General features: G+C 39.6%; 1 protein-coding gene across 1 annotated transcript in view; it reads right to left on the bottom strand.

Moving 5' to 3' along the window:
• Positions 1 to 1,790: 1,790 nt before the first annotated feature.
• OGFOD1 (2-oxoglutarate and iron dependent oxygenase domain containing 1) overlaps positions 1,791 to 18,483 on the bottom strand; it is a 21,132-nt gene continuing 4,439 nt past the window's right edge. The window contains exons 3-13 of the mRNA XM_003792552.3: positions 15,826 to 15,872; positions 13,156 to 13,256; positions 9,411 to 9,527; positions 8,726 to 8,817; positions 8,381 to 8,509; positions 7,977 to 8,090; positions 6,596 to 6,675; positions 6,031 to 6,329; positions 3,383 to 3,505; positions 2,792 to 2,850; positions 1,791 to 2,171 (exon numbers count right to left, since the gene is read on the bottom strand). Coding sequence (XP_003792600.1) covers positions 2,010 to 2,171; positions 2,792 to 2,850; positions 3,383 to 3,505; positions 6,031 to 6,329; positions 6,596 to 6,675; positions 7,977 to 8,090; positions 8,381 to 8,509; positions 8,726 to 8,817; positions 9,411 to 9,527; positions 13,156 to 13,256; positions 15,826 to 15,872 — 1,323 coding nt within the window. The 3' untranslated portion in view covers positions 1,791 to 2,009. The remainder of the gene's footprint in view (positions 2,172 to 2,791; positions 2,851 to 3,382; positions 3,506 to 6,030; positions 6,330 to 6,595; positions 6,676 to 7,976; positions 8,091 to 8,380; positions 8,510 to 8,725; positions 8,818 to 9,410; positions 9,528 to 13,155; positions 13,257 to 15,825; positions 15,873 to 18,483) is intronic.

The following is an 18,483-nucleotide window of genomic DNA, read 5'->3' as shown; positions in this document are numbered from 1 at the left end:
AAAAAAAAAAAAAATTTTGGAAACCATCAACCTAAAAGAAAATGAAATTCTCATTTAAATGCAAACTTCAGGAAAGAATCAGTACTCAAAGTTTTGAGAGATAAAAGAGAAGAGTAGTTAAGTTTAAAGGCCCCGTGCTTTTATTCTATTAATTAGTAAAACTGACATGAAAAGCTACTGGAAAAGCTAGAAATAAATGTATAAAAGAGAAAGGAAACAGGAGACAGTAGAGGATGGAATGAGAACAGCCTCTTTCATCCACCCATGCACACCCACACGTAGGAGTTAGAAAATTCTGCAACAGTTCAGAGAAAAAAAAAGTAACAAAATGGACAGCATCTTGGCATTTTGATTGGCTTTTAGTATTTGGTCTCTTAAAAAAAGGCAATTATAGTGGCCAGGAGCAGTGGCTCATTCCTGTAATCCCAGCACTCTGGGAGTCTGTGTGGGTGGGTCGCTTGAGCTCAGGAGTTTGAGACCAGCCTGAGCCAGAGCGAGACCCCCGTCTCTAAAAGATAGCCGGGCATTGTGGTGGGCGCCTGCAGTTCCACCTATTTGGGAGACTCAGGCAAGAGGATCACTTGAGCCCTAGAGTTTGAGGTTGCTGTGAGCTATGAAGCCATGGCATTCTAACCACAGCAAAAGCTTGAGACTGTGAAAAAAAAAAAAAGCAGTTACTGGCAGTCCCTCAGTTACGAACAAGATAGGTTTTGTAAGTCTGTTCTTAAATTGAATTTGTGTGTAAGCTGGAATAGGTACATTTACCTATTACCTGTAATAGCCGCTGTTTGTAGTGTGAGTCACATTATCTGTCAGATATTTATAACTCAGGGACTTACTGTTCACAACTATATATTGTACATAAGTTGACCCTACAGTATTTAGGAAAAGGAAAGATGTGAGGCTAGAATCATTTAATTATTCATAAGCCGCAACTAGGATGGAAAGGCAGTGGGTACCTGAGAATGACTACACGTGGCAACAAGCAACTTATCTCATTGACCAGGAGTTTCTGGAGGCTGTGTGGTTTCTAGTTTTAGGCCAGATCTTTGCCAAGGGAATAATACTACACATCTAAGTCTTTACTGTCTTGTGAGAATCGTAGTGAAACAAAATGAGAGGCAGTGGAAAGAAGTATAATACTCACTGTGTCTGAACCCTAAGGCCTAGCATAAACAGGATGTCAAGTTCTGTAATTTTCAGGGTGCTGCCTGTGGCTCAGTGGGTAGGGCGCCAGCCCATATACCGAGGGCGGCAGGTTTGAACCCGGCCCCAGCCAAACTGCAACAAAAAATAGCCGGGCACTGTGGCAGGTGCCTGTAGTCCCAGCTACTTGGGAGGCTGAGGCAAGAGAAATTGCCTAAACCAGTGTTATTGGGAAGAACGAAAATCTTCGTTTATGAGTAAAAAAAAAAAAAAATCACTGGAAACATGGATGAACCTTGAAGACCGTATGCCAAGTGAAATAAGCCCTTCATGAAAGGATAAGGACTGTATGACTCCACTTACACAAGGAGCATGAGCAGTCAAGTTAGTAGAGACAGAAAGTCACTGGGGGGAGTGGAGAGTGGGGAGCTACTGTTTAATGGGGACAGGGTGTCAGTTTGCGAAGATGGAAGAGCCCTAAAGGCGGACGGCGGTGACGGCTGCACCATAATGTGAATGTACTTAATGCTACTGAACAATATATTTAAGAATAAATAGTTAAGTTGGTAAATTTTTTGTTATAAATATTTTACCACAATAAACATTTTTTTAAATCACTGAAGACATCAATATGGAAAAAACTGAAAGTTAAAAAAAAATTTTTTTTAATGAAGAAATAAGTATATTATCTCCAAGCTCAAGGTCTAGGTTGAGACAGTCATAGAATCCTATTAAAGGGCAACCAGTGTTAAGAACAATGTAGACAATATACCAAGCAGCTTTACCTCACTCCGTGCCCAGCTCCTCCAGATTTCCCAGTACTAATGAAGGATCATGTTTTTGTTCCGCTTTGCGCAGTCCTATCATTCATAATAGACGAATGAAAAGTCCCAGAAACCTGTTCTGTTTGGGAAGGTTTTCTTTTGTTCTAGACTTCGGTGGTTAATATGCTTGACAAATTTCAGAGTCTCTCTATCTCTGTAGACCAAGGCCAAAGAATTGTTTTCTGGATTCACTGTTAGCAGCTGAAATAGACAAATACCATGACACATGAGAACACAGAGCTTACTCTCAACTCTTCAAGGATTCACAACCGAATGGTTTCCATATCAAGTACCCAAACTTGGGGTAGGGAGTCCTCCCAAAGATCTTTTTAGGAGAAAAACTTCTGTTCTGGATGTGAAGACATTGTCCAACAAGCCCTATTTCAGCACATACCCAGAAAGCTTTCACCTACTGCAGTTATCTCTTACTACATTGAAAGATACATGGGAATGCATGTAACTCTTAATTTGGAATTGCTTAGAAAGGTAGAATAAATGCTTAGTGATTACTATTTAGCATCTTTATTCCATGCTGAATATTTTCAGATAAAAATTAGAATGACTTGGAGGCAGTGCCTATGGCTCAAAAGAGGAGGGCGCCAGCTCCATATGACAGGGTGGCGGGTTTAAACCCTGGCCTCGGCCAAAAAAAGCTGCAAAAAAAAAAAAAAAAAAAAAAAACCACATTAGAACCACTACCAGGCAGATCAATAGATTTATCAGCTAAAGACACTGGTAGAATGTCATCAAAATTGAGTCTCTGAAGAATGAAAGCTTTCTCCCAATCTAAAGAGGACAGTTTGCTATCAGAAGCAGCTTACCTCTTCATCTTCCCCTTTTGCAATGTAGGAAGTAAAGCCACCATACTCTGGCTCCCAGCCTTAGAAGGGGAAAACAAACAGCACTGAGCAAGTTCTGTCACTGCCAGGGTTACATCGTCACCTTAAATCACCGATCCCATGCTGCCTAACAGTGAGGGTCTGGGAGTTCAGTAGTAACCCACTTTACCAACGGGGAGCTTGAATTTATCTAGCTTACTGTGGATTCCCTCTACCCTAAATGCCTAATTTCCTGAGATAGTGGAACAGTCTTAATTTGAATAAGAAAATAAAGAGTTATAAGTGTTAAATTATACCCAGAAAGGTAATTATATAAAAGCTGTAGTCCTGGGGGAAGACTTAGGGGGAAATTATGGCATAGTCCACTTCCCCATTCCCTAGTCCAGACAGAAATCCTGCTTTGAGTTGGGAGACTGAAATTCATGATTCCCAAGATCCCTTCCAACTTTACAATCATGTAATGAGAGATTCTGGCCAAGGCAAATTAATGAATTGGTGCAGTTGGAGAGGGTTACTTGGGAGAGCCTGCCCCTCCTCTGGGAACAATGCACTGCTTTCCTTCCTCCTTCATACCTTCACATCCACAGTAGAGAATTAAGTCCAGGGCAAATTCAGCCTTGCTATTGTCATGGATTAAAGTGTAGTGACCCGTCTTCCAATGCCTCAATTCTCCTTGGCATGTGGGAACACTTAATTCTGAGAAAAAATAGCAGAAGGACCAGAAAATTAAAAAAAATAACCTTGATATAATTGCTAGATTGCAAGGAAATGATAATTAGGAATGAGTGACACGGCAATAAGGGGAAATCATTCTCATAAACCTTCAGCTGATCAATCTGGCCTTATAAATGATTGTGAGAAGTTACCAGGTCTGACTATTTGGAGGTAAAAAATGTTGAATTTCAGTTTATCTCTATAATAGACTTCAGATGGAAAAAAATAAAATATAGAACATAAATATTATTTTATCTAATCTTGGAGTAGAGAAACTATTTCTCAGCTTATAACCACAAGAAGTAGAAACCATTAAAGGCAAAGATACATCTGATTACTAAACAGTCTATGGAATTTAAACATGCTGAACAAAATTAAAAAGCCAACTATTGTGACCTATAGAATAGAAGATATAATACTCCTATATATAACCTCTTCTTTTTGTAATTAGTAAGAAAATGACAAAAAGCCCAAAGGAAAAATACACTGAGGCCATGACAGGCAGTTAATGAAAGGAATTCAACCAGCCGGGGAAAAGGTACAATCATGTACAATTAATCAATGAAAGGCAAATGCCACGTTTACCTATAGAAAAAGCAAAGTTGGAAAAGTCTTTGTATGTTCATACATGTATATGCCCATATGGCAAAAAAGGATATATTCTAAATGTTAATATGGCCATCAGCAGATGATTATTAATTTTCTTTCACATATTTGTTTTCTAAACATTCTGAAATTGGCAGTTATTGTATATTATTAAAAAAACCCAAAAAACAAAACTAAATATTACCAGGTCTGTAATAGTTCTGATTATCTCAGGAGATGAACCCTACATGAGGGTCTGAATTTCAGTATGCCAACATTTAACACTGCTATCTGCCAACAACTTTATAGCTTTTATAATAATGATTTTTAAAAAGCTGTAACAGTTCTTCCTCAAGATGGTAAACTTACAGTGATTTTCTCATTCATGTCTGTATTCCCTGTTCTGTTTTGGCCCAGGACTTTGCATACAGCAGATGCTCAGTAGCAGAACACAGCATCGTGTGGCTGCCCAAACAGATTTTATCCCACTGTTGTAGGTTCCCATGAAAATGAAACCAAAAAGGAACAGACGTGGACAATTTTTTTTACAAAGCTCTGGAGATTCCATAGTTCCTCACCCTAACTTCTTTTAGGGACTAGGCTTAGATGCCATGGTAATTATCAAGGAAAACTAATCTTTCAAAGAAAGGTTGTCCTGTGTATTGAATAGCACAGAAAAACCCACCTGGGTCTAAGTATCTGTGCTGACCACGATGACTGGCTGGTCAGTTTTGGGAGGCCACAGAATGAGTTACGTTGCTTTTGGTTAGCATCTTATACCAATAATTTTCTTACCAAAAGTACTCGCCTTTTACCTTGGCTCTCCTAACAACACAGAGTTCTTCTTCAGAAATCAAGAGTGGGCTCGGCGCCTGTGACTCGAGTGGCTAAGGCGCCAGTCACATACACCTAAGGTGGCGGGTTCGAATCCAGCCCGGGCCCGCCAAACAACAATGATGGCTGCAACCAAAAAATAGCCGGGCGTTGTGGCGGGCGCCTGTGGTCCCAGCTACTTGGGAGGCAGAGGCAGGAGACTCGCTTGAGCCTAGGAGTTGGAGGTTGCTGTGAGCTGTGATGCCACAGCACTCTACCCAGGGGGACAGCTTGAGGCTCTGTCTTAAAAAAAAAAAACAAAAACAAAGAAATCAAGAGCGGAAGCAGGAGATGGTAAAACTGAGGCAGGAGCAAGGTGACAGATTTTCTCGTTCATGTTTGTATGCCCCACTCTCAGTAAAGGCTGAGACATCTAAGCTAAATTTGTAGTTACTCAGTTCAAAATTTTCACAGGAGTGTTGTTACCTCTTAAATTTCCTGTATTTTTCATTTCCACCTTGTTTGTAGATAAATGTTCTCTACTTACATTAGTTTCCTTCTACTTATTTGTGGAAGCAAATGTATTATTCAGGCAGATTTTCTTAGGCTGTTACTGGTCTTTAGCAGAAATAAACTGCTAACATTCCTTTCCTTTACGTTCTTATGTTTTAGAGTAATTTTAGGTCAGTTATTTTTCTTTCCACCACTTGCACTACTCTTACCCTAATAAAATGTACTAGCTGTTCTTCCTACCTAGAATGCTCTTCCCACAGATCCTTCTTGTCGAGATCTGAGCTTAAATGGCAGCTCCTTGGAGAGGCTTTTCTAGATCACCCATCCACCAGAGGCCACCGTCATCCTTTTCATGTAACCCTATCACAGTATTCTGCATGGTACTTAATCATTATTTGATATTTTCTTGTTATTTGTGAATACATTTGTCTTCTCCTATAAGAATGTAAGCTCCCAGGGACCAGTGATCTTGTTTGTCTTGTTCTCTAGCTCCTAAATTTGGCTTAGTGCATAGTAGGTGCTGGAGAATGTTTGTTGAATGAGTAAAAGACTGAATGGTTAGTGGTAAAGGAAGACAAATCCTAGCAACAGCTTACCTTTCTTTGTTTCATTTTCCTCTGGCTCTGGGCCTGTCTGTTGGCTCTCGCTGCTAACGGCTGCCTGCTTATGCTCTGGTGCAGAGGAGCTATGGCTAGTCCCTTCTTCAGTACAATCAGCAGCAGAGGCTGCTTCTTCCTCTTTTTTGTCATCAGTCTCATCTTCTGAAGGGGCCAAGAAGTGAAGCTTCAGGCCTGTGAAGTTGGAGAGCAGCAAGAACAGTGCCTCGGAGCGGAATAATTCCATGCAGTCTTTCAGTATATCGGGAAGCTTACTCTCTTCAGCTTTCTCATAAAACCTGACAAACAACATCAAGTTGATCAGATGTAAAGTAACTCATGGAATAAAAGTAGATGGTTAGCTCTGTACCTCTTCCTAAATCTTGGCAAAGCTTACTAGAGTGTAAGTTGTTGAAATAGTGAGACTCTGTTAGGGCCTTCTTTTGGATGTCCCTGGGAATAAAACATCATTAGGGCAAATGTTCTGGTATTAGGAGTAAGCCCTGCAGAGAAAAACGTTAAGTGCTGAAAGCAGAGGCTCATCGTCTCAGATGATGGGTTCTACCTTTTATTAGGGGGACCTCGGTTGTTCCATTCCACATCTCCTTTCTCCAGGGCCTCACAGACCTTTGCAAATTTCTCAGGCTGGAAAATGAGCAAATAAAGTCATTAGCAAAGCTCCCTATGACTCTACACTGGTTTAGCAGGTACAGTAGCTCTGTAGAACATCAAACTGGCTGACCGCTCAAAGGTCCAGCTGTCGCGCCTTTCACACAATATCCCCTGTTCCTGCTGTAAGGAAGCCCGCCAAAGACTGGCTAACTCATCAGCTTGCTTAGCTAAGAGAACCAAGTGCCATTTTGTGCCATTCCCATAAGTAGTTGTATATCTTACATCAAATTGCTAAACCTCCTAAATTCTAGCATTTATAGAATGAAGATCATTAATACAGACTTTTTAATTTATAAGATGTTATAGAAAAACAATTAAACTGCATTACAGTCAAGGTCATTACAATAAAAATCGCTGTATAACACCATAATTCTCTAGGCCCTACCTTGTTTCCTTATTTAATAAGCATTCTAAATTCCAAAAGTGAGGTGCAGTGTAAGCAGGTGGCTAATCTATTAAAATATCCTCCACAAGAGGCTTTACATTTATTTGTGTAATGCAGTTTCTCAAGCAATCCTATCAGCCATAAATATGTGAAAAGGGAAGGACTCCATTCAACAAATTTAATGTAATACTTCTTAAAATCTTAATATGCTAATGTCAGCAATAAAATTCTGAGAGAGAGAGAGAGTATGTGGTATCACTCAGCCTTTCTTCATGGAGGGATCGCTCTTGGGACTATGATTCCATGGGACCCACAGTTAACTGTGAAGCATCACACAAGCCTAAGTTATCTAATTTGGCCCTCACAACAACCCTGCAAGAGAGCAAGGCAGGTATTATCCCAGTTTAGTTGATGATGAAATATATACAGTGATTTTGTGATTTGCTCAGGTTACTAAAACCATAGAGCCATGACATGAATATAGGTCTTCTGATTTCTGATCTCTTCCCACTATAATAAGCTACCTCATCCCTGTCAAACATTCATAATAAGATATTGACCCATTATTAAGTACTCCGTTGATGAGATGAATAGGAAGGTAATTATACATAATTCCTTCTCTAGATGGAAGCATGTGTGTGTGTGTTTACCATGTAGACTCTACAGAACTGGGAAATACGTGTACCCAAGGAACTCTTAACCTACGAAGCATATAGCTGATACCAATGTGAGCTATCATCATCATTTCTGTACTTTATTTGAGGAAGGGAATGATATAAATATTCTAATAATAAACAAAACAAAAACTCCCTAGCGATACCTATTCATCCATTCAGGAAGCAAAACTGCCTGCCCAACAATGTGTACAGAACAAAATATGCTAGCCTACCTTAAGAAACTCCTTGAGGAGAATTTCAGAACTTTCTTCAAACTCTTCTTGAATTTGACCTTGATAATTCATGTCCAGATAAGTAGGGTTGATCCAATCATATAAAATTTCATGCTTACAAAGAAGCAGTAGATACAAAAGGTAAGTTGCTAATTGCTATTCTTTTGCTCTTACACCTTTTCACATTAGTGAAATACAAACAAATCATCACTTTATAAGATTCTCCTATTAAACATAAATTTTAATAGGAAAATTCTGCTGAGAAAGACACGATCAAAAGTTAAGAGAAGTGGAAAGGACAAGCTTAGTTTAGTTTTATTATCAGGGAACAGTTCATTTTAAAATCAGAAAAACAAATGATATGCTATAGCTCCTAAGATAAGGATACCAGAAATTATCCTTACGTCTTGTGGGATGTGAGGGCTCCGAGGTACGAGGGGTTCAAAGTAGTTGGGAGGCCTGGTCAGTGAAGGACCATGAAACCAGCCACTTATAGACAAACGTGACTTTTCTTCAGACAGGACTTCAGACACCTGAAAGGACAAGTCCAGCAGCACCAACACAAAGAATAAGCAGGGAGATCACCAGCCAACACACTTTAACCTCTATGCTAAATGTCAGACACCTGAAGGAACAGCAGCTCTAGAGAACATCAAGCCCATCAGCTCATGAGTCTTAACAGGAAGCTGTCATGTTTAACTAAAAAGCACAATCCTTAGTACTCTATTTGTGGCTTATATAATCTTTACCTGGTGAAAGGATACTGGAGACACTTCAAAGAAGACCAGTTTGTTCCACGAAGGGATAAGAGACTTGACGATGTGCTTGGGCTGAAAGTGTTCTGCACCAGGAGAGAACACATCCGTAAATGGGGTTCATTATCATTAACCACTTCCAGGCTGCCTCATTTCACTCTTGACAATTCCCAAATTTCTGAGCGTATCTAGGTGTACCCTCTAGATCCTGAGATAACATGCCCTTCCATCTATTGCACTCATATTTGCTAGTTTGACTAGAAGGCAAATGCTCTTGCTTTACTATCCATCTATTATTGAGAAGGCCTATAATCAGTTCTTAAAGTTTCCTGGAATCAGCCTCTGGTGTCAGCCATTCAAAAAACCTTGACATTCTGTCCAATGGACTGGTCTTAGAAGATTCATAACCATGGGCAATTTTATAGGCACCTTACCCTTCCATGTTCAGTATTCAGAAGCAGGGTCTGAATCCTTTTTGTAAACTGATTCTGTATGTCTAGGAGTAATGACTATTTTAAGTACGACTCATAAAGGTAGTTGTCAGGGTACCAATTTCTCTGAGATAGTCACTATTTCTTTTGAGGAGCACAAACATTGTATATAGGAACAGTGATGCTGAATCAACTCAGCTTTAATTCAGAAATGGCCATTGGTGGTGAAGAGCATGTACTTGTCTTACCATCAGTACTGAAGAGGTCCAGTGTGCCCCCAAAACTCTTATCCCAGGAAGGAACCAGGTACAAAATGAAGGCAATCCGGCGGCCTTCCAGCTCATCGTCGTGGCAGAGTAGGGCATCTACAATAGTTGAATGCACACCTTAGATCCCCACGCAGATAATGAGCAGCTGACATCTGACTCTGCCTTTAATATCAGTTCACCTGAGACTCATCTGTAGTGTTAGCTCCAGCTTTATCAATGTCCTCCAGCTTCAAAATGACACTTAATTGCTCTCCTCTTGTTAAGTATAGAAATAAAATTCAGTCAATATAGGAAAGTCTAAAAACAATGAAGAGCACATGTATTGATAAATCCAGATATAATCGCTAATAATATTTTTGCATATATTCTTCAAGTATTTTTCTTTCATAAATGTATTCATTTTTTAAGATATGGCATCTGGCCTGGAGTGGAGGCTCATGCCTGTAATCGTAGCACTGTGGGAGATCGAGGGGGGTGGGTTGCCCGAGCTCACAGGTTTGAGACTAGCCTGAGCCAGAGCGAGACTTCATCTCTAAAAATACCCAGGCGGCGTGGCAGGAGCCTGTAGTCCCACCTATTTGGGAGATTGAGGCAAGAGAATTGCTTGAGCCCAAGAGTTTGAGGTTGCTGTGAACTCTGACACCATGGCACTCTACCGAGGGCAACAAAGTGAGACTCTATCTTCAAACAAAAAAAGAAATGGCATCCTACAGTGATTGTCTGTGGCCTGCTTTTTAAATTACATGGCAGGTGTCTTTCCCTATCAATGTATACACTTGATATCATTTTTAATGGCTATAGTCATTCTACTATATGGATTATGAATACACTTCCCTCCTGCTTTAGTTGATTTCCTATTTATTAGTTGTTTCTATTTCTTGGCTATTATAAAGAATGTTTAAGGAACATTACTGTACATAAGATTTCTTTGTACAATAATTTCATGAGCTAAATTTCTAAAAGCCTTTTGGTGGGGCTGAGCAAGGTAGTCATTTATGCAGGGTCAGACAGGGAGGGAAAACTCAGATTGTTCACCAAAAATAACTAAATACACTGAAGATAATGGGAGCCAGGTTTTTCACTATTGAAAAAGGGAATTACAAATATGGACAAGGAGGACCCTAGAATGAACTGTGTGGTGTTAACTGGAACTGGAGTAATTAGTATAAATTTAGTTTCCTATATCCCTATCTGTAGTTACATAGCAAAATACAAGTGTCAGTGCATGTGTGTGCATCTGTATGTGTGCACATCTGTACATACATCTATCACTCCTTCCGCTGGAAGGGTCTGGAAACAGGGACGCCCTAATAGCAAAGACACCAAGCATCATGATCTTGATTTTTTAAGTGTCATTCTTCACTCAAAGGAACCAGGGTTCTTTGGAAAAAAGGCTAACTCCAGGTCATTCTAGGATCTGGGCATGTAAAACACAAGATAACCACTGGGCATGGAAAGTTTTGTTTTGCTAAAAGTAAGAAGTAAAAGAAAGATGGGGCTATAACAAAAGAACACAGGAAGTCAGTTGGAGGGGCTCTTGATGATCAGTCAGGGACAGTAAGAACATCCATATGACAGTAACTGATCCGTTATATATTACATAAATGGTAATCTGTAAGTCCATACCAATACAAATGAATGAATGAATAAACAGGGAGAAAGAAAGGTTTTTTTTATAGTGGAATGTAATAAACAATAAATGCAGAGAAATGACTGTATTATAAAATTGCCATTTGGCAACCTTGCTAAATAGCAACATCAGAGTATACTAAAACAAGAAAATCTATCTTTGGTGGGAAGTGGGATATTTACATAATCTCCCCACAAAATACAAACTGACAGAGGGGAAAAAGATAGCAGGAAATCCTGACGTCAGCTACCACCTTAATCAAGTGATCACTAATAATGTGACACACAGAAACCATGTTCTATCTGACAGGACGAAGCAAAAAGAACACAGTGTTACTTCCATGAAATCACCGCCAAAAATGTATGGCCTGTGTCTCATCTCGAGGAAACCTCAAACTCAGATTGTGAAAATCTGACAAAATAACTGGACTGTAAATTTTCAGAAGCATTAAGATCATGAAAGTCCAGGAAAGACAAGAACTATTCTAGACTGAAGGAGACTGAAGAGACAGGACAACTAAACGCACACTGTGTAACCCAGACTGGATCCTTTCACTATGAGGGACCCAATCATGAAACTTGAATGGGGCTGTGAATTTATACGGAAATATTACATCAATGTCAAGTTCCTGATTTTGGTAGTTCTTTACTATCACAGAGGAAAATGTCCTTGTAGGAATGACTAAGTTTTCAGGGGTCATGGAACATGATGACATCTGACTCTCAAGTAAAACAGGAAACAGAATAAATTATTTGTATGATGCTTGCCACTTCTCTGTAACTTTGAAACTACTTCACATTAAAAAGAAAAATAATAATGGGAAATGATATGATATGGATTTTCATATATAGATCAGCAAATCATCCTCCAAAAGTTGTTTGTAATTTATACTTCCCCAGGACAGTGTATGAGAACCAACCTAAATTAAAATTGTATTTATCAAATAAAAAAAAAAAAAAACTTCAGGGTGGTGCCTGTAGCTCAAAGGAGTAGGGTGCTGGCCCCATATGCCAGAGGTGGTGGGTTCAAACCCAGCCCCGGCCAAAAACTGCAAAAAAAAAAAAAAACTTTCTTGTAGGTAAAAAACCAAACTTGTTTTCAAACAAAACAACAAAGAAACATGGGGCCAGGTGCAGCAGCTCATACCTACTAATCCTAGCACTTTGAGAGGCTGAGACAGGCAGATGGCCTGAGTCCTGAAGCTCTAGCCTGGGTGACAGAGAGACCCTGTCTCTAAGAAAACAACAAAACAACATTTATATGCTCAGAAAGGGAACTGGAAGGAAATATCCCATACTGATGACAAGGGGTATTTCTGAAGAGCAGAAGGAGGCAGGAAGAAAGTGAAGAAGAAGACTTTCATGGTTTACTAGTATATTGTTTGAATTTTTTTCCTTGAGAATGTGTTCATTTATGTGGTATTACCTTCAAAATAAAGAAGAGAAAACAGCATTGAAGGAGTTGGTTGTTTCTTAGGAAGTCTAAGAATAGAGTTCAGAGTATTATCTCTAAATTTCCTGATCCTGCAGGCAAAGTTGGTGTGTATGTGCATAGTGAACATTTTCCTGAAAATATGGTAATATTTTTCATCATATGCTCAAAGAGGACCATTGTTTAAACCTTTCAATAAAGGTAGGCATTTCTGTATATGAACTGAGTCCTTATTAGAAAGACTGTGATGCTCTGCAGGGACCTAGTAGTCTAGTATTTTGATATAGCGATGCTATCTTTCCATCATCGAGTTAAAGCCTTTAAATCTTATAGACATCAGGGTTTTTTTTTTTTAAAGAGACAAGGTCTCACTCTGTTGCCCAGGAAGAGTGTAAAGGCATGATCACAGCTCACTGCAGCCTTGAACTCCTGTGCTCAAACAATCCTTCTGCCTCAGCATCCCAAGTAGCTAGGACTACATGTGTACATCACCATGCTGGCTAATTTTTAAATTTTTATAGAGATAGTGTCTTGCTATGTTGCTCAGGCTGTTCTCGGACTCTCGGCCTCAAGTGATCCTTCTGCCTCAACCTCCCAAAGTGCTGGGATTATAAGCATGAGCCACTGTATCAGGCCTTAACATTAGGACTTTGTCTTCCTTACCAGTGAATTCATATTTAGCACAGGACATGTCAATAGTTGATTCCAGGTCAATTTTAGAAATGTCAGAAAGCCAGGCCCGGAAATCTTCAAACAGAATTTTCCTAGAAACATAAACAAAAGATAACTTGTTACGCTACTGTAGATTATTTGAATCTAGGCCACAACTGTTCTTTCCTGGAGGTCACATTTTATTCTTATTTTATTCAAAAGATCCATTCTCAGATGTCATTCATGAGATCCTGGGAAATGTTTCTTGGTTTAAACTTGAATAGTTTAAGACTAATATTCCCAGAGAAACAAATGTAAATCTCTATGTTTGGTGACATATAGCAGCATATTTTTGTTCTAATGTTTCACTTTAGTTTTTTGGTATTCCCTTCCTCCTAAATTTTTTCTTTTTTTTTGAGAGAGAATCTCACTTTTTCACCTGCACAGTACAGTGATGTCATTATAGCTCACTACAACCTCAAAATCCTGGGCTCAAGCAATATTCCTGCCTCAGCCTCCCATGTAGTTGGTACTACAGGTGCATGCCACTAGGCTCAGCTACTTTTTAAATCTTTTTTGTAGAGATGGGTTTCACTCTTGCTCAGGCTGGTCTTGAACTCCTGGCCTCAAGCAATTCTCCACCTCAGTCTACCAAAGTGCTGGGATTATAGGTGTGAACCACTGCACCCAGCCTCTCCTAAATTTAAAGTATGCACTGTCATGATAGCAGTTTGGCCTTTGTCATAACAGCCTATTATGCTAGTGGTCAAAACCAAATTGCTGGTTTTCAGACATATTTTCCAGCACTAAAATGGGAAGCTCAACTGTTTTTCTTTATATACTTTACTTCTAACACAAAATGTGTGTTTTCTCCTTACACTGACCAGTTTTCTGACACCAGCTGGGTTTCCTACAATTCAATTCAACTCTGACCCTATCTACCAGGGGTTAGCACAAGTTAAGGGCTTAGCCCCACAAGACTGCTGCCACCTCCCTGCCACTGTCTCCAAACACACACACAACTTCTAAGTCCATCCTTAAAAGAAAAACTCCAAAACCTGTAAAATAAAGATTTATTCTGAGCCAAGTATGTGTGACTGAAAGCCTTAAGCACATAGTTTTAAGAGGTTCTAAGAAAAAACAGTTTGGTTTTATAAATTCATGGAGACAGAAATTACATGTAAATCAATCAATCAATAAATATGTGGATGGTATATATTGATTTGGCCTGAAAAGGTAGGATGGCTTCAAGGGGTTTCTAAGTCACATGTGGGTTTAAAGATTCTTTGATTTGTAATTAATTCATAATTTGCCTCAGTACTTGGAATGTTTTAAGATGAGGAAGTTTGTTAATCAGAGAGAAGCCACTGACATATACCCAGACTCAAGTGATCTGTTAAGCAAACTGATAGCTACAGATGTGGCTTAACCCTTGTCTTGCTTGGCCATTGGCCTGTTAGTGATTTAGCATCTTATTGTTACAAAGAGTAATTACAAAAGGGAGGAGGCATAAACAGGGTGTGCCTGATTTTCCATCTCCGCATGGCTGGCAACTCAGCTGTAAGGTTTTTCTGGAGTTCTGGGGGTTCATTCAGTCAACTGGGGTGCTTAAGATTTTATATTGTTAGTTCATATCAGGTTTTGATTCGTGCTTCTAAGCAAAGGCTATAAATCTGAGGTTCCCACAATGTCCCCCTTGGGTTTGATAATTTGCTAGTGATATGGGGCAAGGATCTCTCTTAGGGGTCAGTCAGGTCACCCAGCTGGGAAATAAAGTGAATGGACAACCTGAGGAGAAGAATGACCCTCCAAGTAAGCCAGAGGTGCAAAGTATTCTGGTGTCACATGGAAACTAGATATGCATCTTAACATAGGTTCTTGAGTTGTTTTTCCAAAATTCCCATAGGATGGAAAATGCAGATGGGAGAACTAAGGAACCGAACTTTGACCTTCATTCTTTGTTCTAAAATTTCCCCTAAAAATTACTGTTACACCATCTTCAAATTGCTTCTCATTAATACAAGAATGTCTGAATTCACTTAGGACCCCTCCTCTTCAAGTTATCCCACTTTTTGGGTCAGGCCAATGTATAACCTCCATGTAGTGATTTACAATTGTGCCTGCCTTTAAAAACCCTGGCTTGTAAGCCCCTGGGGAACTGGGGTCTTAAGCATTAGCTGCCCATGTTCCTTGAATGATGCCCTGAAATAAAGATGCCTCTTTCTCCAGCTCCAATTCTCAGCTTCAGAGTCTGGCTTTCCTGTGCTGGGTGAGTGAACATTAATTTTGTTTCCTAACACTAGAACACCTCACAGAACTCAGGAAAACAGTTTGCTCACTAGATTACTGGTTTATTATGAGAGAAGAAAACTCAGGAACAGCCAGATGGAACTGCCCACCTAACAGTGGAAAATGGTACCACATATCTCCAGTGTAAATTTGTGTTTCCTTGGCTACTAATAATGCAGAAGATTTTATCACTGACAACTTGAATCTTGGAATAACAGAGACGTGGGTTTGTATCCTCGCTCCCTTATTTTAAGCTAGGTAAACTCAATTTCTCCGAGTCTATAAAATGGGGTAATAATGTCAACAAAGATTATATGACATGACATTGAAAGCACTTTAAGCTACTCTGCCTAGCACGTGTTAGGCATTCAAAAAATTGGATTACTTGTTTACCTTAAAGCAGAGATGTGAGGCTCTCTTCTCTTCTTCAAATCATCAGACTTGGTCATGAAATAAAAAAAAAAGATTTTCATCATACATTAATATACTCCAAAGGGAGTAGTTTATTTAGTTGGTACTCTGGCAGTATACCATGGTAGTTCAGGGCCTAGACTCGGAAGCCTGAGTTCCCAAGTTTGACACAGAGACCTTCGATTTGGTGGCCCTGTAACTTGGGCAAGTTCTTTAGCCTTGTTCACTAAACAAATACTTAAGTAGTTATTATAGTAAAATTTACATATTGTTGAGGGAGGTACACAACAAACACAAAAAGTACACTGTTAGTATAGGGAAGGTGGAAAGTGTGTAAGTGAAAAAACTATCAGGAAAGAAGGGTGGGGAGTGATAAGAGGGGGAGGGGTTTGCAATTATAAGCAGAGTGTCCAAGGCAGACTTCAGTGAAGTGAAGTAAAGACCTGAAGGAGGCTGGGAAGTGTGGCAAGGGAGTATCAGGCAAAAAGTTTTCAAGAACCTGAGCGTGAAGCATGCCTAGCCTATTCAGGGCATTTCTAGGGGACTGTGTGACTAGAGTAGAGAGTGAGGAGGGAGCAGTAGGAGATCAAGGCCAAAGGAGTAATGGGGCCCTTAGAACCATTCTATGTATTTTGGCTTTTATTCAGAGAAATGAGCCATTAGCGTTTGGGTCAAAGAGTAATTTTTTTTGAGATTAAAATTCACATAACATGAAATTTACCATTTTAACCATCTGACATTGAAAGTGTGCAATTCAGTGGATTTTAATGTATTCCCAGTGTTGGGTAACATCAGCACTATCTAATTCCAGAACTTTTTAACATTCTAAAAACCAAAGCCCCATACCTATTAGGCAGACATGCCCCATTCTCTCCTCCTCCTCTACTTTTTGTCTAAATGTATTTGCCTATTCTGGACATTATGTAGAATAACCATGGTAAGAGACAAAGAGCTTGGACCAGGTGTCGGCTGTTAGCAGTGGAAATGGTAAGAAGTGGGCTTTTTTGGATATAGAGTTATGCATCATGTAATAACAGGACATGTTCTGAGAAATTTGATAAGAGATTTCTCCTTGTTGGAACATCATAAAGAGTACTTACACCAACCTAGATGGCACAGCCTACTACACACCTTGGCTATAGGGTATAGCTTGTTATTCATAGGCTACAAACCTGTATAGCATGTTATTATACTGAATACTGTAGGCAACTGTAACACAATGGTATTTGTGTATCTAAACACAGAAAAGGTAAAGGAAAAATGAGAATTATAATTTATGGGGCCACCATTGTATATTTAGGCCACTGTTGACCTGTATTTTGAACGTAGACATAGAATCTCTTGGAAGACTGATGGAAGAAGAATCAAGAATGACCCCATTTTTGACATGAGGCGCTGGAAAGATTATGTTGCCATTCACTAAGATGGGGAAACTGCAGGTGGAGCAGATTTACAAGTAAGGACCAGGACTTTAGTCTTGGACTTAAGTGTGAGACACTTCCCAGAGATCCAAGAGGAGAGGCAAGGCCTTAAGACTGCACTGAAATTGTGCACCACCAGGAATCCAAGGATTGGGCCCTAGAGTACTCTAGCATTAAGAAGCCAGGTAGAAGAGGAAGACCTAGTACAAGAATAGCCAGTGTGGGGTAGAAGAAAAGTCATGAGAGCAAGGTAACCTGAAAGTAAAGTGAAAAAATGTCTCCAGGAGGAAGGAGAGAGATAGTAGGACCAATGCTACTCACAGTTCAAGGAAGGACTAAAAACTGGTGATCTGATTTACTAATGTAGAGGCTGAGTGACCTTGACAAGTGTAGATTTAGTGGCAATGTAGAGGTGACAATGTGATTAAAATGGGTTTACCAGAGACTGGGATGAGAGGAATTTGAGACAATACAGACAACTCTGACAAGGATTTCTGCTGTCAAGGGCAGCAGAAGAATGAGTTGGGAGCTGAAGGGGAAATTTAGGTCAAGAACTTTATTTTGGGCCAGGTTCGCTGGCTCATGCCAGTAATCCTGGCACTCAGGGAGTTGGAGGTGGGAGGATTTCTTGAGGTCGGGAGTTCAAGACTAGTCTGAGCTAGAGCGAGACCCTATCTCTACTAAAAATAAAAAAAATTAGCCAGGTGTGGTGGCAGGTGCTTATAGCCCCAGGTACTTAGGAGGCTGAGGCAGGAGGATTGCTTGTGCTGAAGAGTTCGAGGTTTCTGTGAGTTAGGTAGACAGCATGGCACTTCAGCGTGGGTAACAGAGTGAGACTTTGTTTCAAAAAAGACAAAAACAAAAACAAAAAAACTTTAATTTTTTTCTTATGATGAAAAGAACAGTTTTTTTGTATGTTAAAGGGAGTAATTCAGAGAGAAGGAAAAACAGATAGTTTCCTCATGTATAAAGGAGAAATAGTAATATACCTTTCTCATGGGATTAAGAATTATTTTACATATTATGTTATATATTATAGGATACGAGGCAACTGCTAATGACAGACTTAGTTCAGGGGGGTGGAAAACATCAGAGACCCAATTATGAAGTAAATTCATACTATAAACGAAGAAAAGGGATATGGGGAAGGCATGAAGCGACAGGAGACTGAGAACAGGTTTTATACTTGCTGTCTTAGGGTGAAAAGGTCCCATCCAAA

This window comes from Otolemur garnettii, unplaced genomic scaffold (genome assembly GCF_000181295.1).
Source record: "Otolemur garnettii isolate 467f Iridium unplaced genomic scaffold, OtoGar3 scaffold00058, whole genome shotgun sequence".
NCBI lineage: Eukaryota > Metazoa > Chordata > Mammalia > Primates > Galagidae > Otolemur > Otolemur garnettii.
This window is presented reverse-complemented; position numbering and strand designations above follow the sequence as displayed.